At 44.8% G+C, this 21,473-nt stretch overlaps 1 protein-coding gene across 1 annotated transcript; it reads right to left on the reverse strand.

The window, feature by feature from the left end:
• Positions 1-3,110: 3,110 nt before the first annotated feature.
• Positions 3,111-21,030, reverse strand: mn1b (meningioma 1b). The gene is made up of 2 exons (XM_018669470.2): positions 16,014-21,030; positions 3,111-4,615 (listed from the first exon to the last, which is right to left on the reverse strand). The coding sequence occupies exons 1-2, from the start codon at positions 19,537-19,539 to the stop codon at positions 4,395-4,397; spliced, it is 3,747 nt and encodes a 1,248-aa protein (XP_018524986.1). The 5' UTR covers positions 19,540-21,030; the 3' UTR covers positions 3,111-4,394.
• Between the last annotated feature and the right edge of the window lie 443 nt (positions 21,031-21,473).

Here is a 21,473-nt window from a genome sequence, read left to right on the forward strand (position 1 = left end):
GTTGGTGATTGAAATTAGAGCCTATTAATTGTTAACACTTTCAATTTTGCGCAGTAAACAGCTAAACATGAAAGTGTTTGCAAGCATTTGTGTAGATGTATGTTTATGTGTGGGCATGCGTCCATGAACATTTCTTAATTGTACCTCTCTCCACAGCTCTGTTGCCCTGGGTCCAAGTCATTCAGGCAGAGCCCCCCTTGGTCCCTCTTTGGCCCCCTAGGCCCCCCAGGCCCCTGTGAGCTTCCCACAAAAAGTCCACAATGCTATTCAAACAATAGGCCAAGGGACAAAGAGCACATTTACACAAGTGGAGCTTTCTTTGAAAGCAAAAAGGCACTGTTTGGAAGATTTCCAAACCTCTCTCCCCCCCCAAAAAAAACCAGAGCCCCCTTTGCCCCACTACACCCCACCTCTCAGTTCCCTAGCCTAAAAAAAAAAGTTCACCATTCTAGTGATGGAGACGTGGGAGCCAAATATACTACACCAAGCCCAATCCCACCCGCCAATCCACAAGCACCCCCAATTTAGCCAAACCCCCTCTTTACAGGACAAAAGCCCTTTAGAGGCCGAGTGTATGTGAGGGCTCTGGTGGATACCATAGTGGCTTAAAGACCGTGGAGGCCTCTAAGAGACACTTCTTTTACTCCCAGTCTCCCTCCATTTCTCTTTCCTTCTCTTTCTCTCTCTCTTTCTCTTTCTCTCTGTCTCTCTCTCTCAGGCACTGAAAGGTTCAGCAAGGGGTAGAAAGAGTTTGGGGTGGGGGGGTGTAGGGTGTAGAGGGCACTCTTATGTCAACATTGTGGTATTTTCCCAAAGATGCATATCGCCTCTATACAAATAGGAGATGTATTTATAGGAGTACATAGAAAACTGCATGAGAGGAGAGTGTTTGGCCGAGCTTTCTGGCCACGGCCCCCATGGCTCCATGGATGGTCTTCATGGCTAGTGAAATTGTTATTCTTTAGATGCGCGTTGGCTGGGAAACACACAAGTTCTCAGGCGACCACACAGTACTCTCATTCCCAATATGGCTGCCACGCAGAGGAGCCCATTGAAGGATATGGTCCAGCGCCATACATCTTGACCGGGGCCCAATATCACAAGGGCTCTTTTGTTGATGTGCCTCGCACGGTATTATGGCTTAGGTAGCAGGCGTGTTTGGGAAAAACATTACCACATCACTTGTATGATGCACACCAGACAATTAATATGCTAGTTTGGATCTGAAATAATTGTTACATTCAGATCCATTACAGCAACAGATTCTTACTGAGGCGGATAATTGGGCAGAGTGTCATTTTAGACTTTAATTCATTCAGGCCGTTTCATCTCAAGTTAGGCAAAGCTAGTCACCATAGCCTCACGTACACAATAACAACCCTGGTATTCACAAACTGTCTGTGAGCATCAGGAACCTGTGAGCACAAGCCCTTGTCCTGCCATTAAAGAGGTCAGCCAAACCAGACAGGCAGGTAGTGTGTCACCACAGGAGTCTCCTGGCATCCACAGACTGTGGTGACTGTTTAAGGAAATTTAGCACCTTGGCATGAGCAAATACAAAGCACAAAGCTCAGCTCCAGAGTTAGTCAACAATAGAGAAGCACTTGAACCCTTTTTGATCTGTAATCCCAACCCCGGCCCTGATGAAGACAAAGCTTTTGATCTGTTAAATGTGCACTAGTCAGTTGTGTCATCGGTGTTGCTAAATACTGGTCAAACCAGTGTCATCAGTGACTTTTTGTCTTCCTGTACAATATTTCCTCTGTGAACAATACAAAGGTGTCAGATCTAATTACCGAATGGAATTGTGACAAAATGCATTAAATGTTTGCAAGGATTAAGTGCCTAAAAATATCAAGTAAACATACTGACACAAAGAAATTGTGTGCAAAGTGGCTCATTTATTCACACAGTATTTTACTGAATCAGTGCCTAAACCTAACAGAGAATCTCCAGCTTCAGTCTCACAGTGAGCAGTGTAATCAGCATTTATTCCCCAGCCGTCTCCCACTTTCTCCCCCCTATTCTCCCTCCCTAAACAGGCCCTCCCAGGTGACATGACAGTCTCTCATATAACCAGTCTCTGCTGTTTGCTAACGGTGCAGCTCTCTGTGCATCACATTCACAACAGGCTCTGCAATCCTACACAGCAGGCGCCCGGTACAGCGGCAACCACAAACACACCTGAATAACACAGACAGGGTCCTGCAGGGAGAACCAGTTTGTGTGTGTGTATGTGTGTGTTTGTGCGTGTGTATCCTAGACAGCAGTGATGCAGGTTGATCACTAGCCCTGTTAGGTAGCATTGACGTCTCCACCTCAGAGTTGGCACACGGGGGAGTTATTGATTAGCATTAAGCATCCATGCAGATGGCCAATAAAGAGCAGGTGAGCCAAAGAGTGCCTGGGGAGTGGGAGGAGGGAGGTGTGTGTGGGCGTGTGCGTGTTTGTGTGTGCGCATGGGACTGCAGGGGGAGGACGGGGTAGTGGGATGGTGCTGTATAGCCAAAAACAACAGAGATGATGAGGATAGCAGAAAAGTAAAGAGAAAAAAAATGTTGCTGGAAAGATAATGATCTGGATTTGGTTCTATACAGTGTATTTGGACCAATATTCTAAGCACTATTCCGAAGTTACATTTTTGTTATGATTTATTAAAGGCACAACGGATTGGAGCAGAGGTGTCAGAAAAGATGGGTGGATAAAATGCGACACAGGTTGCGAGCAGGTGTACATAGAATTAATCGCCTTGGCTTCCTAATCCACCAGGAAGCCACATTTTCTGGTATTCTTGATGTTGCTGCTTTCTGGCTTTAATATGGCGCGGGGTTCCTGCATGCTTGTCAGGTAGCGCGCATCATTTCACAACGTCCCTGTCATATCTGTCACTTGGAATACACGGTAGGCACCTCTGTAATTCACTGATGATCCTCAGGGTACACAGTATTCTACAGCAGTGAATATTCCTTGAATAGAAAATCTTTAAGTGTGCGGTACACTGTGCAGAAAATACTGAACTACACAATCATTTTTGATTTCATATTTGCTGTGACTAATAATTTCTCGGAGCGCCAAAGAATAAAACCAACCACCAAAGTAAACACAAATGCCACCTTTAACGTCATATTTATTGTTATTTAGTTACTCAATAAAACATATACAGATATATACAATATGCAGGAAAACAGACGACTGCACTTTACATATTATTAAAAAAAGGAAAACAAAACAAAAATCAGTTCGTAAATTGCCGTCACAGTCCTCCATCTATTGTTTCAGAAATTCAAATTCAACAGAAGCTTTATTTAAAGATTACAAGATTGCCTAACACACAGCAAATTTTCTCTTATTATACATGTGCAATACCAATAGTCTTTTTTTCTCAATTCCCTTATTAAACAATCCCTTGATCTCCACTTTCAGTTCCCATTGGATGAATTGTACACGAGTGTACGAGTGGCTGAGCTCATAAGACGAGTGGAGAAGAGAAGAGAAGGAGGGAAAGATATTCTTGCCAATATAAAGAATAGAGAACTAAAACAAATCTTAAATGATTAAGGGAATCAAATCATAAAGGTAAAATTTTGCTTTGACAAAGAGGGGAAAAGTTACGCTCACAAAAAAAATCGTTGGGTTACATTCATGCACGATCACCCCTCTTCCCATCTTCCTCTAGTTCTGCTTCACGGTGCTCAGGCCTCCTCTAATGAACCAGCAGGCCTCATTTGAGTGTGTGGGAGGAAAAAAATCCCTATTTCTGTTCTTTAGGAGACTGTAAATTTTGGGTAACAAACAGCCTTGACTGGAAGGATAATGCACACGTAGGAGCTGTAAGCACAATTGAGGTGACAGCAGGCAACAAACACTGGTATACAATCGCATCCAATGACAACTGAATATCTCTTCGTCTGCTTCTTCTGGTTTCGTATTCTCGTCCTTTGACATTTCTTTATTTTTCTTCAACAAAGAAAATAAAATTAAAAAAAATATTGATTTGAGGTTTTCCAGATTTGGGCATCGTCGAGAAGAGCCCAAGCTGTATTGTCCAGCAGTATGTGAGAGCGCATCCTAAAGTGTGACTGCATGTATCAGAAAAAACATGGTATTTGCATGTGTGTATCTGTGTGTGTATGTGTATGTGTATGTGTGTGTGTGTGTGTGTGTGTGTGTGTGTGTGTGTGTGTGTGTGTGTGTGTATGTGTGTGTGTTTGAGTGTCTGCGTTCATGTTTGTATTTATGAGTGTAAATGTCTTTCTCTCCCTGAACAGGCAAGAGCCGCTCGCAGTTGCCTCATCGACACCTTATCATCATCATCATCATTATTTGTCTCTTAATCTTTCCTTCCTCTTATTTTGTCATCCTCTGTCCTTCCTCCTGCTGGGCCTGCTTTTCGCTCAAGTCAGCGCCGCCACAAATGTCCCAAACCGGTTGGAGATATCAGAGTGGAGAGAGCGCCAGGACGAGACGGGCCCCCCTCTGCCCTTACTGTCCCCCAGCTCATCTGTGCAGTGGACGGACAGGCACTGCAGGTGGTTCCCTCCACTGCTCCCACCTCCTCCTCCTCCTCCGGCACCCGGGGCCCCAGCTCCAGCCTTACTTTGGGACAGCTCCGATTCTGCAGACAAGCAACAGAGAGGAGGAAAAGGTTAATTAAGACTATACAAAAAAATGAAAAACAACTTCAAGCAACTGGCATTCTCTGATACAGATGAACCATTTAAAATACACACTTTTAATTAAACCAGTGTCATTTTCACATCCCACTCTAAATCTGCACTGTGAAATTAATTCAACACTATTCCACCCCCCCATCAATACAACCTGAAAAGGAGGGCTGTAAGCAAAGCTTCCTCTCCTCACACTCCACCTCCACATGCCTGATATACACATGTGAAAAACACACAAACACACACACGGGCACAAAAATACACGCATTCATTTGCTCTCGGTCAGGCGTGCAAATCTGGAGCGCTCCCGCCTGACCTCCAGTCAGAGGGTCAAAGGCCACTGAGAAAACTGCCCTTTAACCCTGCTTGACCCAATTTACTGGTATAATGGCCGAGCCACGGTATCAACCCTGTGTCACCGGGATGTGCAGCCTCATTTTAAATGGTTGCGCCATGCTGCCAGAAAATCCATATATACAGGTTGATTATACGTCATATTAAAGAGTTAATGCTGACGCCCGAGATGCATGCTCCACATATGGAGAAAAATCACTTTGCGCCGTGTAACGGAAAAATTAGTCAAGGGGAAGATTGACGAGGACAGGAAGTGCTTGGCTAAACTATACATAAAAGCGCAGCGTCACACTTCATCTGCTGAGGTACAGACTGCAGCACACTGAGGGAGGAGAGGACAGAAATGAAGGAAAGTTTTGAAGAAGACACACAAAATACAACAGGAGAAAGAGAAGCACGGCAACTAGGAAAGAGGTAAAGGTAGGGCTACGTGTTATGACACTAGTGTTGCATTGTGTGCTTTGGGTATTGCCTCCAAGCAAGCCCAGAGCACAGAGAAAATATGTGTGAAGATGTTACGGATCCCTCACTAAAATCAGTCCGATTATTCTCCCATCTCCTCACCACACAGAACATACCACTGCCTTGCTCCATGTGGATGGTTGAAACGGATGAGTATGCGCCACAAAGACACTGAGCTTTAAGGTGCAGGGACAACTAGGTGCCTGACTGTAGAGACAGGTAGAAAACCGCTCTGACAAGCTAAGTTACATGTGTCAGAGAAGGGAGAGGCTGTGATACACGACACAGTGTGGGCACAGAAGCTGCAGATCACAACACTACAAGTCAGTCTGCTGCTCGCCTACGAGAAGAGAGAAGCACTGCGCCGACCTCCCATATCATCCACAACCCTGTTTCCCCCTTTTTAGCTCATCTTTCTCTGCTACTTAAACAGTTTTTAGTTTGCTTTGCTCACTGTTTTACCCCCCACCCCCCATCTCCTCTCTCTCTCTTTCACAAACCCTGAGGGAGCAGTGACACAGTGTTAACAAAACGCAGCCAGAGAAGAGAAGGCCAGCCCAGGCCAGGCCAAGCCAGGCAGCTAGGACAGCCGAGAGAGGGAGGCAGGCAGGCAGACATGGAGGCAGTGAGGCAGGCTTGCCCCCCAGCCTGTCTGGGCTGCGACCACTGGAATGGAAAAGTGGGGGGATTTGGTAAAAGGTCAGGCAGCCAAGCCTCCCGTTGTTTCGTTTGTCTCTCTCTCTCCCTCTCTCTCTGACTGTCGGCCTCTGCAAATTTCTCTCTCTCTCCATCTCCCTCCCAAGGACTGGAGATGTGGTGTTGGGGGGGGGGATTGGGTGGTTGAGGGTGCGGGGGGTAAAGGAGAAATGAGGATTTAGAGCAGTGTTGGTGGCAGCGGTGAGGAGATCTAACATTTGCCAGAGGGTCCAGTCATACACCTCAGCATGGCAGATCCCCACCCCCCTGCCAGTATCATCAACCCCCCCACCCACTCACACTCGGTTCTTCCCAGCGCTGTGCCCTCCAGCACCCGCCAGCAGCTCATGCTAGCTGGGCACAGCAGGGTCCGCACCGGCCTGAATAGGCAGCCAAGCGTTCCCCTGGCTCACTGCTGACACACAGCAAACTGACAACACGCACAGCCAAAAACACACAACACGCCAACCGCTGCCACCGCCGCCGCTACCGCTGCTATGCCCACACCAGCCCTCAGCTGCTGCTCCACATGCACACAATCACACACACACACACACGTCTGCATACATATGGACGTGCATGCAGAAACACGCACACACACAATCCCAGCTAGACACATTACTCAGCCACAAGGCAAGGACAAGAGTGGAAAATACACACAGCTCAAATTACAAACATGATAACTCTCTTTTCTTGCACACACACACTCACTTAATTTATCGCTTGTATAATCCCGGGATTCATGTTCAGTTCTAAACTTATATTTAAAAAATCTTTACAGATCTTAAACACAATTTAACAAAAGCTGTCAAAATAATTCTTTTTCAGTTGTTAATTTTTCTATCATCTCAAGTTAAAGACCTGCAGTACTTCTGAGTGGGCTAATTGCTATTTGTTGCAGTACAATTTTCAATTAAAAACCAATGCAAAATGCACTACTTGTAAAATAAGCCAAACACTTGACCACCACAGGATTAAAATAACACCCACTATTAGAGGGAAGCCAAAGGGGGATTCAGGGGATGAGATTTTTATGGAAAAATCAAGACACTGCACTTAAATTGTAAGCATTATCCATGGTGGCGTGTTCGTTCAAAAGTGGAAACGGCAGTGTGAAATTCTACATCACACAAGTCTAAATCCCATATCACCATGACATTATACAAGCAGGGAAATGTTTTTTTTTCAATAAGATCTATCTTGTTATGGCTGTTCATTGACTAACGTAGAATTCATATCCACGGTAATATCTCAATAATAGCCTATTCATCTGAGGGGAACAAGTGCTTAGCATCAACAAGCGAGGGGGAAAATACCTAATAAAAAGGAAACAGTAACAGCACAAGCAGCTGCACTGAGCCACAAATACACCTAAATATCCTTAACCACATTAAAGCCAGAAAAGATTACCACAGTGATGTGTTAAGTAAATACTGGATTTAATGTGATGCACTTATATCGCTATATCTCTCGCCCCAAGTGCTGTACTGTGTTATTTAGTGTCTGGGGATGATGCTCACACACACACACACACACACACACACACACACACACACACACACACACACACACACACACACACACACACACATAGCAGCGGGGTTTGGGAGCTGTCTCACAGACACAGCCAGAGACGATTTTACAGAGATGAGTAGAGCTTCGAATGCTATGAAGGCAGGGAGCACAGCGCGCAGCTCTGGTTGTCTGGTTGACACCAATGTGTCTGGGAGCTGACGGCCTGACACGGGTTTACATGTCATACCACACACACTCAGCACACTTGAAGCAATGCAGGGAGGTAAACAATGGCTGCTTGGAGACTGTCTTTTCTAGCAATTTAATAATAGGCATCACAGCCTGCAATTATTTTCTCAATTAATCTTAAAAGAAACAACACCGTTACGAGTAATGACAATAACCTTTTGAAGCTGACACAGATATTGTGAGTATTGGCAAAGTAAGTAGAGCAGAAAAGAAACTGAATGAAATGTATTTCTTTAATGACGGAGGGAGAAAATAAAAGTGCACACGAGAAAGGTTTGAACCTACAAAGCTTCTTCCTGGTGCGAGTTCCTCAGAGCCGTCACATTGATTTCCCAGGCCCCACAATCCCATGCGGCAGGCCTCTGCCCTTTCTATCCCAGGCTCTATACTTCCATGACGACACTTCACCTTTAACCTCGTGCTCCAGAGGGCGCGACCCCATCCTCTCTGAACACAAACCAGCCCAATCAGAATGCTCCACTCGCTGACAAAAACACCCCAAAGGCCTCCGCTCCTATGACAGTGTGTGACATCAGGTCAGATTCCTTTAGCATAACAACTACCACTATGGCCTTGTGTGAGGACTCTGTCTTTGTCAGCACAAAACAGCCGTCACAATCCACAGAGAAAAAAAAAAGTCTGATTTAAAAAAAAAGAAAAGAAAAAAGAAAACAGGGGGCGAGAAAAGGTCTGATTTTAACCAGGAGGGATATGGAGCTGGAGAAAATGTTTCGGTCTGTCTGAAATGTAACACCTTAAGGTTCTCCCTATGATGCATGACATACAGGCTGGTGCCAAAAAAATTATCAGAGGTAATTAAGACACCAACAAAATCAAATAATATTCTTCAACTACAGGTGTGTTCAGGAAGGTCTTAATGTAATATATAGGGGCTAAACAGAGGCATTAGGTATCCCATGCCCCAGGGTGAGTGGGGGGCATGTAAGGCTCCCTGCAACCCCTCTCCCCAACTCCACCCTACTGCCGTAGTGTGACCTTTCCCTCAGTGCAGGGAGCATATCTGGAGAGAGCGGGGTAGGCGGGGTGGGGGTGGCCGCACGTTTCTCAGGCAAGGGCACAGAGGTTATTTTGGTTAGAATTTCCTCTCTGTTCTCTGGCCTGCAATATAAAGAGAAAGAGAGAGAGGAAAGAAAAAAGAAAAACTTGCCCAGGCAGGCATTGCCCCCAGCGTTTGTTACCTTTTCTCCAGCAACACACCCATTCCCATCGCCTCAAACTCATACCCACACACACACACACACACTCACCCCCCCACCCCACCCTTCGGCCACAAGAAGTGCTTAGGAAACCAGACACAAATCAGAACATGGGAAGTGATTTAGTGCCTCCTTCATAACTCACTACCATGTCCAGGACCTGTCCAGCATGTCATCCAAGTCAGTGACATATTGATCTACTTCACTGTCTCTATTTTGTTTCAGCCCCAGCACTGCACACTTTGTTTTCTGTGTTTCCACCTTTGTGGAAAAGGTCAACCACACATGAAAACAGTGGCAATTTTGACATTAGAGAAACTTCAATGACTTCTATTTTGAAAAAAAAAAAAAAAAAAATTATAGTGTGTGTGTAATTATGAATTCTGTTCCAGGACCTAGAAATTAGATGTGATTGGAATTAAATACATAACATTTAAATTTTATATTTTCTTTACAGTCTTTTGCTGTTATGTGTTAACTAGTTACATTATTAAGGAGGGACATATTTTAAAGAGATCTAGCTACACAGATAAATATGTCCCTTAAACTTCTACACACAGACAGGAATGAACAATAGTCATGGAGCACGAAACTGATGGAAAAAATGTTTTGAATTGAATTATTTTCTCTTTCATAAATGCAAATGGTAGCTATTACCCAGCCACTCGCCTCATGAGAGAAACTACAGATGTTCTCTGAAAAAAAAAAAACACTTCTCTCTCTCTCTGTTACTTTCTCTTTCACCCCATCAGTCTCTACTTCTGTCTCCCAGGAGAAACAGCTCCAGTGTCATAACTCATTTGTCAATTCCTCAATACAAATTAAAGGCGCCTGACGACTACCTGTACGGCAAATAACATAACCGCTGCTGGCAGCATGACAACATCTGCACCTTTGAAAACCTGAAAACACACACACACACGCACACACATACACAGGCTGTGCTTGTATCACAGGGCAACAGATGAGCCCAGGACACCTTTCAGGAGCTTCCTATCCAAATGATGTTTTTTTTTTTCCTTGTTTGGACCGCACTGGCAGGCACTCATCAAGACAGTGGACATTTGGAGGCACGTCACATACATCCACAATCGATGGTTTGGAACTCCTCATTCTGTGCATCTCCCAGATAAATTCAGCTTTCCATTCTCCGCTGCATTCAAGGAGAATATTTACCACATGCTGAGACAAGTTTTATTTTATTCTAACACCCTTCCCCAGGGAAAACAAAACACCGGATGAGCTGCTATTTCGAAGAGTCGAAAATCCAGCAAAGCAAAAGGCCTGACACCTTTGTTCATCTTTCTCTCTCTTCATCAGTCACAAGCATGCTTCTTTAATAGGCTTCCTTTGACTGTCAGTAGTGCTCAATGTCTTGCAAAAGCCCGGGAACATAGGAGCACACATGCACACGTGCACGCGCACACACACACAGCATATAAACAAACACAAACACTAATGCACGCACAAACACACAAACAAATTCCCTTTAAATGTGTGATAGGCATTTTTCAGTCCTGCACTATTTACAAGTCAAGTAAATACTCTTAAATATTTTCAACACATTAGAATTAAGTGAGCGTGTTCCACCAAGCGAGACACCTGAGATTGGAGGGGCTGAAGCCGTGAGCCTGACACCGAGTCTAAATAAATCAAACTTTATGTCTACAGCTGACAAATCCACACTATTGAATTGCAGTGTCTACAAACCTGCCCTTCGTCACATACTCGTGTGCATACCAGCACACGCGCACACATACAATCACAAACACACAGCGAGAAGAAAAATATAAGACGATAACAGGTAAAGCAGTGTTATTTTCTTTAGTTCACGTTTTGTCCAAGAGGACATGCGTTTTTAAGACGCTGCTTTGTCATTACAGTCATGTGTTTATGTTGCTGAAATCAGCACCTACAGACATAAACTAGGTGTTCTTTGTAGCCCTGATGAACCTGTCAATAACCAAGTCAACTTACAGGAGCTGCCTGAGGATGAATTATGACTTTTGGAAACAATATTACCATGGCTAATTGCTATGATTATCATAATGATTATCATTACTGCAGTACAGGAGTGTGCGAAAGGCTTGGCAGATGTGTGTTGTTGAAAAAGTCAATACAAACACCTTGTAATGACAGGTAAAGAACACAGACGGCCCCGAGCTGTTTTTTTTTTCCCCACATTCAAGCACATGCCAATCACTTTCTTCTTTTTTTAGAAAAAGGAAATAGAAATTACTGGTGTGATTTGTGGGGTTGTTGTCACACTGAAATGTCAAAGCCAGGTAGTCTCACAGGATTGTTCTCCATTGGTGGAATATCAATACGGCCCTTTCTCTGGATTTAAGTGCTTTCTAGTAGGTGTGATAAGATGCAAGTTCCCTCTTTTCAAACCTGTCAAAGTCAGAGCGACAGAGATTTGATCATTATTAGAGCTGTTTAAGGGCTGATTACTGAGAGTGCAGAGTGAAACTATTCCACAGGGTCAACTGTGAAGTGTTTTAACTGTGCTGATAAAAAAAAAAGTCACTCAAGTGTGTGTGGCAAAAACTGTGAAAAAGTAAAAATAAAAATAACTGAATCACTTCCTACGCCTGCTGGTTGCCTGTTATCAAGACTATGCACCAGTTTCCAAATGAACGGTCAGCTTCTGGCTAAGATATACAGAGGAGAAGGGAAGAGGAAGAGCGAAAAAGAAATTTTCAAAAAAGGGGAAATAATATTAACTGACACCGCACAAGGACAGTTGATGGTGTACACCTCAATTCTGTGTAGAATCTGCAGGCTGTGAAGAGGTAGAACAGCGGCAGGTAGAACTGTGCCTTAGTGGGAAAAACTTAAGCTACATGCTGTCACAGAGAGAGGAAGCCAAATACTGGGTCCAAAGGGGGCCATTACTGCAGCACGCATCACTTTAAACAGGCACACAGGGACCACAGACAGGGTGAGCTGGGATGCACTGGGTGAACACACAACAGCACTATGAGTGCAAATAAGCAGAGTTTTAACTTTTATTGGCTACTTGTCTGCACATTCAACCACTGAGAGGAAGTAAACAAAAAAAACATCATGTTGAATTTCTACCCTGTGTCTTATTCCTATCATAACAAGATTAGTGGCTCCTGTAGTCTCTCTTGCTCACAGCGCTAATACAAACACACCTGGAAAAAAATGATCTGGGCTCCCTCTGAAGTATCACAGCCTTTTTTAGGTGGAGGTGAACTGAGCGGTGGAAACATTCACCTTATATATAAAAAAATGACCCTTGACCCCCAGGGTCTTTCACCGTCACTGCCATCAGCTCATCTGAAGCAAAGTACACATGTGATTCACTTGCTTCAATTCTGAAGCGGCTAAAGTTAGGTTCCTGTACAACACTGAGTAAAAAAACAACAAATACACATCATGTATTAGTCAGGACAAAACCTTAATCTCACATAAAGTTAAATGCCTGACAACTAAATTCAAGTCGTCTGTAAATTAAAATGAGAATACATTAAGTTTGCTTATAATCATAATAAATAAAATTCAAATGCATTTTACATTACACTTTTAATTTGGTATTTAAAATGACGTGTTTGTGTGTCAATCTGTGTATTAATCACTGTATATCAATACTGAACTTAGCTACCTGATAAGAATAATTAATATGCATTATTTCACAACATTCCTGAGTGAGCAAAAATAAGGCATATATATGTGTATGGAATGGTCATGAGAGAACGTATTTTCAGAAGTGAGGAGGTAGAAAACTATTTCACCTGGACAAAAAAATACATCATATCTGCAACCTTAGAAAATATATTTCTTAGCCTGTATATATGTCAGACTTATATAACCCTCAGAATATTTCCACTGTAAAAAATATCCTAACAGGTTATGTCATCTTGTGCTGATGATTTAAATGTTATTTCACCAAAAATAATTTCCACTGTCATTGGAATTACATTTATTAATTTTATCCTAATGAAAATGATCATCTTTGAAATATTTTTTTGACCAAGTTACATTTAGTTCGTGTTAATGGACTAATGAATTGACCTAATTTATTTCAAATTAGTGTCACTGACATTATTTCTCCAGTGGCAGATTTCTGTTCAGTTAGACTGAGAACTTAAAACTATACTAACTGGTAAAGGTGGATATTTTTTGCAGTGTGAGAACCCTGTGGGATGTTGTGTCTTATGGAACTACACTGTGGGCTATGACTTATCTTAAATTATTATGTTATTTTGCTCCCTTCTGTGTAGCCTAAGCATCAGATTCAATCTCAAAATCCCCCTCCCCTCCCAAATACACCTCCACCCTTTTTTCATCTTTGCTGTCTGAAGCACTCAAATGAGAAACTGTCAGGAGCCGTGATTTGTGCTAACTAGCTATCGATCGCTCCAGAGCTGCATGCCTCCTGTCTATGCAGGGAGGGCTGAAAGAGAAGAGGAGAGGAGAGGAGAGGAGAGGAGAGGAGAGGAGAGGAAAGGAGAGGAAAGGAGAGGAGAGAATATTCTGCTTTTAAACACCTACTGTTTTTGTGAAATTGTAATGTGCTATCAGCCCCAGAGAAATGAAGACAGTGAATGCAACAGGGTGAGTCTGGCTGACTGCTTATCAGTGTTGGGTTTCATACTCAAAATACTCATTAATCACTATCAGAAGTAATGATGTATACTTATGTATACTTATCATTCGCTGGCATCAGGGATTTCTTTTTCTTTTTTTCAACAAACCATCATGCTCTTTTTTCTTGTGTTTTGATTTTTCTTATTTCTCTAAATTAACAGAACTTAGTTACCTCTTTTGTAAATGAACAATGGAAGAAATCATGGGAACAAAAAACACCACAATGTTCAATGACATAGCCATTTGTCTGCTAAGTTAGCTGAGGGGACCAATGGAGACCAATCAAGAGGAAAACAAATAACTAGATGAGAAGAAATGTACAGTTTACTACTATTACTACTACTCTGACTCATATGAATATCTTCACTGCCTCTTATTTTTCTATTCAGTTATAATTAGGGATACCGGTGATATTAGCTTACTGCATCAGCCGAAATGGTCATTTACAGTGCTCCTTCCCTGTAATAGCTCTAGTGTTACTACCCGAGACCCTGTGCTCAGTCTCTTATAAACAATGCGCCTGGAGTCCAGACTCGGCGCGGTGCGCGCCCCCGCCCCTTTCTGCACCCGTACTGATCAGAACAAAGAGGTGCTCGAGACGCGCTAGGCGCTTTCCACAAATATACATACACATTATTATACAGGCTATCCATACATTCACAGGCCTGTCGGTAGTTTAACCTGCAGCTCTCGCAGATTTGTTTTACGTGGCAACGTCAGTCATCTCTGTCTTGGTTTGGTTTGAAATGATTTGGAAACGGAAAACATGAAAAGACAAGAGTCACCAGAAGGAAACAACATTAAATTAATATATAAATAAATAAATAAAACCAACATATTCTGATACATACAACTGCAATTATAATGCATAGCCTAATAATCCTAATAATGCATACAATTAGTTTTCTATTGGGAATAAAGCACAAAAAATATTATTAATAAAACAACAATATAATTATTTAAAATAATAACATAAATTATAATGACAATAATAATTATTATAATAATTATTGTTGTTGTTACTATTATTATTATTATTATTGGAAAAAGAATTGCAAGATGAAACTATTCCGCAGTTGAGCAACGTAACAGTAAAATTAGTTTTCTGCATTTTGATTTAGAGCCACCATAAAAACATGAAGATAAACCTACTTGTAACCATGAACCTACATTTACAGGTTGTAATAATATCTCCGTCTAAAACCTGCCTCTGTGCCTTTAGGCCAGAAGATTTTCCATTTTCCTGAAGAGACTCGGTGTTGGAGAGAACTCTATATTTAGTTTACTTTACTTTAAATATTTCCCTCTAACTCAGATATAGATAATAATGATAATAAATGATTTTAAAAATGACGAATATGACCATAATAAATAATGACAAATTATTTCACAATAAACAAACTACCGTTTTAAAAAAGTTTTCTAAATTAACTGTTTACCACGGAAAATGAAATTAAAAGTGAATGGCTGTATTAATGTCACCATGATATTTAATCCTTGAATACTGTCCAGCCAATCTAAAATCAATCCACTTTCACCAGCTCTGTATTATCCCATGGTAATAACAAAAACAAACACGTAACAAGGCGAGGGAAACCCCGCTGCGCAAACGCATATCCTCGAAAAGCTATTAATCTTCTCAATGTAGTTGTTCACCCTGAAAACCGAGATAAAGAACCACAGGAAATGTTTACTTTTCTTGAGCAGTTCTTTTGAAGCCTCGACAATGAAGAAACCTATAAAAATGCGTTGCAGAGAAGGCACAGGGTTCACTGTGTTTTCACTCAGATGGTATTTAAAAGCGCTCCATTCTGATATTCATTTTTTACATTCTTCAGCACTGACTCAATTTAACAAGAAAAATACACATAAATCTTTTTTTTTCTTTGTAAAGACTTGAATGGCGCTACCATTAAATTTATTATCTTCCTATAGGCTAAACCTCTAAAATTCAAAGACCCTAGTTAACTGAGACGGCTGCTTTCTGGCCGGACATAAGGTTCCCTATTATCAGCGTTAACAGAGCATTTGACCTATTATGTATGTGGTGTCCCACTGCACTTCACATGAAATAAACAGCATTTAAAGACTGAATATACGTGTATATATATATATATATAAGCAAAACAGATCAGTTACTGTGTGAGAGTGAGTGTTAGACACATAGGGTGAGAGAAAGAGAAGGAAAAGTGGTTCAAATATAGGCTAACCAAAAGAATGGAAACTGTTTGATTACCTTCTTTACTGTTTTGGCTCTTATTTTTTTCCCAGGGTCCCATGGCCTTGTCATCCTCTGACCCATCCATCATGGCCTTGTCACTGGGCACGTACCAGGTGGCGTGCTGCTCTGCCATGAGGGTGTCAAGGTCAATAGTGCCCATTGAGCCCTTCCCAGCATCCGGGCTGCAGCTCGCCAGCTCATTGTCTCCGTTCTGCGAGGGACAGTCGCCATTCTTTTTGCCATTCTTCATGGCCAGGGGCTGGTCCTCAGAGATGCTGAATTGCTGCCGCTGTAGCTGGATCTGGGCCTGCAGAATCTCCAGAGGATGGATTTCTTCCTGGCCAGAGGTGCTGGATGGGGTGCGTACCTGCTCCACCCCAGGAGTGCCCGGGTGGCTCACCCCACTGGCCCCTGTGCCCCCACCAGCGTTCAGTCCATAGCTGTCTGGCGTCGAGGTAGTATGATTGTTAATGCCCATGCCCAGGGGCTTCTGTCCATTTATCAACCCATGGTCACTCCTCTGCATTTTGGGTGAGCCGGTGATCATAGGGCTGCGATTAGGCTTGGTGGCCGAGGCCCCTCCTGCATCTGAGCTGGAGGACACCTCATCCTCGTTGCCATAGTGGGTGCTGACATCGTCAGGAAAATCCACTCGCGGTGAGCTACTGTCAGACTTGGCGACACTTTGAATGCCACTGTCCAAAGAAGACATCAGGTCTGCCTGGTCCCCCAACATTATGTCGCCTCCTTTCCCCCAAGAGGGTGACTGGAGGTGTTTCTCATGGGGCGTGCCCCCACCCCTCTCCCCAACGCCAGCCGAGGGGGTCTGCTGGCCTGGACTTACAACAGGGTTACCATTGTCAGAGGAAAAAAAAATTCCAGGGCTCACATGTCCACTGTCTCTTTTTCTCCTCCCTCTCCCTCTCCCACTCCCTGTTGTTGCCTTCCCCTCACTGCATGGGGTAGCGTCCATGTTGTAATTTGGGGAGAGGGCACTGGCTTCCCCCTGCACCGTCTGGCTTTGACTTGCAGGCTTAGAGTTGCTATTCCCGGTGCCAGGCATCTGGCTGTTCTGGGAAGTGCTGCTCTGAAAATATTCAGGACCAGCACTGCCAGTCCCATTAGATGTGCTGCTATTAATGTCCTGCTCTGTCTGACTCAGTTTTCGCTTGCCCTCATTTTGGTTCTTCTTGTTGAATGTTACGTTAAGATTGGGGGCCCCTAGGCTAGCGATCATGTTCTGGCAGGCTGTAGAAAGGGCCGCCAGGCAGCTCTGGCCGAAAACACTGTCTTTAGTGCTGGTTTTGTTGAAGTTCCCGAGGGACAGAGCTCCAAGCTTACTAACAGACGACCGCTGGCCTGGGGGGAACTCAGACTGAGGAGGGTAGCTCCCTGGTGAGGTGCTCACCCCCTGGGGAGCGCTGTGGGCCGGCCCCTGACGGTTAGCCCCCCCATAGGGAAACGTTGGCTGCGCTCCCATTGGAGGTGCAGGGAAGTCAGCTGGCCGCCTCTCTGCTGGTGCATTCGGATGCCCTGCTCCTGCTCCTGGAGACTGCATTTGTGAGAGGTTGCCCATGTTGCCGCTGAATTGTGAGTGCATGCCCGGGGAATGGAGAGCCTGCACATGCCCGTCTCCTGGTATTCTCATGGGCTCCTGCATGCCCATTCCTGGCCTAAACATCATCCCAGGCCCATTCTGCTGTAGCCCCATGTCATGGGGCCCTGATTCATTACCCGCTCCACCCATACGTCGTGACATCATCTCCCCTGGTGGGTGGGACCCTTGGAACCAGGAGTTCTCCTGAGTGACATGGGGATTTTGTCCATCAATGTTGGGCATCCTGCCACCATTCTCCCTGTCAAAGTTGGGCTGAGGCATGTTCCCAACTGGGCCTCCGTGAGCCATTGGGCCGGGAGGAACTTCGCCATGGTGACCCAGCTGCTGCAGACTGGGCTGCCTCATCCTCTGCTGCTGGTTGCGTGACGCCATCTGTTTTATCATCATGGCTGCATTCTGGCGTTGCTGCAGAGACTGCTGCTCAGGCCCTGGATGTTGCAGCGGACCCGGTGGGAAACCCTCACTCACAGGCGGGGTGAACTCACCAGGCAGGCCAGGGTAGGCGGAGGGAGAGAGGTGGTTATCCATACCGCCACACCAGCCTTCACCACCATGTGCATTAGGAAAGTCAAATCTAGGCCTTTTCGCCATGTTCATATAAGGAGAGTCAAAGTGTTGCAGCCTCTGATTCGGGGGCTGTTGGGAGGGAGGAGGAGCTGGCTGTTGCATATTAAACATGGGGTCCCCATAGGGGTGCAGACCCCTATTTTCCAGTCTGTGAATGGGATATTCAAACTGGTTATGTTGGCCAGGCATCATGACCCCTCCGTCCAGAATGTTAGGGTTAGTGGAGCCGGGCTCAGCCTGAGGGGGTCGGGGGAGGCCAGGGGGGCATGAGTTCTGTCTGGCTATCAAGCCAGCCTGTTGTTGCTGCTGCATGAGAGGATGTCTCGCATTGACCCCCGGCTCCATTCCCACGGGCACCTTCCGGCCATTTCCAAAACGCTCAAAAAACACTCCATGCTGAGGCTGCTGGGGCTGCGGTGGTGGCTGGTGTCCCTTAGAGATGCCCTGCATACCTGGCGTCCGTGGCATACCAGGGTTCCCTGGGAAATTCCCACTGGGAACTGGCCTTCCTGGCCCGAAATGGGGTAACTGAGATTCTGATTCTGATGGGGAAAATACAGGTACATCAAAATGTCCAGATGGTGGCTCACTTGGGAAGTTATACTCTAATCCCTCTACAGCTCCCTGGTTTGGCATCCGCCGAGGCTCCAGGCCATGAGACTCAGAGGAGGAGGATGAAGAGGAAGGGAGACCATGGAAGGATGCTGCTCTGTTAGGTGACTGGTCTAGGGGCAGACAGGGGGCAGGGACAGCATGACTCCCACTGGGAGGCCCGTGATGTTGAAAGTCAGGCATGTTACCAGGCCGCTGCTGCTGCTGCTGCTGGGGAAAGCCATCCCCTGCCTGTCCCTCGGCGAGAGGATCAAATCCTTCCCCAAAGCCCTGCTGTGGTCCCATGCCATTGTTGTTGTAGCCCATTAGCCTACCACCATGCAGGCATGATGAACCTGGCTCTGGGCCTCCAAAATTCCCACTGAAATGAGGGTGATGTTGGTGGGGGTGAGGTTGATGGCCATGAGGATGTCCTTGATGAGGTTGCTGGTTGTTAAAAAATCCATGCATGGGTCCTTGTTGCTGCTGCTGCTGCTGAAGTCCGCCGCCCGCGTGCATGTCCGAGTGGCCCCGCGGGTGAAAGCCCCCATACTGCTCTCCGTTCATGTTCATATTGAGCCCGAGCATTTGCGGCTCGCTCAGAGGGCCCATGCCGGGTTCCACGGCGCCCGGTGGGCCCCCAGCGTGAAAACCTGGGCTTTTATAATGGGAGCCCATGTTCAGTCTCGGTTGGTTTATGTTTCTCTCTGACTGGCCAGGGTTTCTGCTATTAATCTGAGAACCAAACTGCTCCAGCCCAAACATACTCCCTTGCAATCAATCCCACATGACGGCCAGTTTGCCAGTTTTTCCGTCTGTCCCCAAAAGCAAAAAAGAAAAAAAAAAGATATACAAGAAACTATTCAACTGTTTGTATTACACTGCTGAATAAACTGCTTGATCTACTTTAGATGTTGAAACTCACCGGATAAGTTCTCATTGTTGTGGATCAATTGTTTTTTTGTTTTGTTTTGTTTTTTAAACTTCTCCAAGGACGAGGAGGAGAGAGGGAGACAGACTGTGTCCAAATGCGCACGTTAACTATGTCCCTGTCCTCGTATTTGAAGCGTGCACTTGACTGCTCTTCTCTTTGTCTTCGATTAAGCAGACAAATGCAAAACAATGTTATTTCACTTGCTGCACGAGCGGCTTATCATATTCCAAAGTTTTTCTGTGCGCATTTCTTCGGAACGAACATGACACGAAACATCTCGCTATCAAACTAAAAGGAGAGCGCTGAAGAACTGGAGCGATCGAAGGAGGAATACGACAATTTTTGTCTACTAATTCATTATTCCAGTCCAATGTCAAATGTCCCAAAGCGACTTTTTGTATAAGGTCCCATACTGGAAACAAGAAGGGGGGAAAGTCCAATTGGAGCCGTCTAGTTAAAACTACCTCTGTGGCTTTGAGGGGGAAAATCTCTCTTTAAATAAATACTGCACACCGATCTCCTTCAGAACCTCGCACAACTGCTGAGCAGGCGCGAAGCCAAAAAGTCCAGTGTGATGGAAAGTCCACAAGCACGGGTTCTTCTAACCCCAGGCACCGGAGAACCGGAGCGTCCCGTTTGCACGACCCGAACCCGGAGCAGCGCGGCGTGCACTACCCGCACTCCACAACGACGGAGCGGCTTGACAGCATCCTTCACCCGCCGCCGATCATGCACCTCCTTCGCCGTGCGCCTTAAGTCCCTCTCGGTGCCGTTTTCGTTTTCCTGACGCGTGGTGCGTCCCCCTCCGTTTACCGACTCTTGTCTGGTGTGGTCTGAGTACACTCGGGGAGCGATTCACAGATACACTCACACTCCGCTCTGCCGCTTGGCGCTGTGTGAGATCAACGCGTCCAGAGGAGCTAGCAACAAGTTTTGCATTTCTGCAGCCACTTCCATCCATGAGGTCTCAGCCAATCAGAGCGGCCAAGGGAAGCGTTGAGGGCGGGACAAATGCTTTTAAGGTGGTCCGCGGAGTGAATGGGATTGTAAACTCTTGTGTGTAAAATAAGATCTTAAAAATTGATTTCACTTAAAAATGTAATGTTTTGACCTAAACAGGCATTTTCCCATTAAAAGCCATCATTAGACTTGAACTGGACGCTGACTCGTAGATAAATATATATATTTTTTTCAGAGGGATCACATTGACCTTTTTGTCCATTACGATTTTTCCCCATGTTGCTTTAGTCCTCTTCACCTATGAACAAACTTTTCAGCCCTTGCATCCATTGATCCATGCAGTGATCATCACTTATGTGGATCTGTATCATATCCACTGCAACCCGTTTTCAGCAACATTCAACGCCATAAATGATAACTTGATGGAAAACAGACGTACAGTCCCACCAATGACAATCTGTAGGTGAACAACCAGACGATCAACTTCTTGTTTGTGTTTGTGTTCATAACACAGTCATCTCAGATGAGTCGGTATCACTCACCATCACTGAGGTCACTGGCTGGATGTTTATCCTCGTGCGTAAGCAAAGTTGGATGAACACGCGCTACTTTTAATCTGAAAAATAAATAAATAAATACATGCTGGATAATGAAATCGCCCAATATTGAACTTATTAGGTTGACTTATAGCCCCGCAGGTGCTGACTGAGAAATGACACCCTATCAGAAATGTAGCCTAAATATCTGTGCTGATATTGATGTTGGCATGAGGTCTATAAATTAGACTAATATCAAAAACTGTGTC

This window comes from Lates calcarifer, linkage group LG13 (assembly GCF_001640805.2).
Source record: "Lates calcarifer isolate ASB-BC8 linkage group LG13, TLL_Latcal_v3, whole genome shotgun sequence".
In the NCBI taxonomy this organism is placed as follows: Eukaryota; Metazoa; Chordata; class Actinopteri; family Centropomidae; genus Lates; species Lates calcarifer.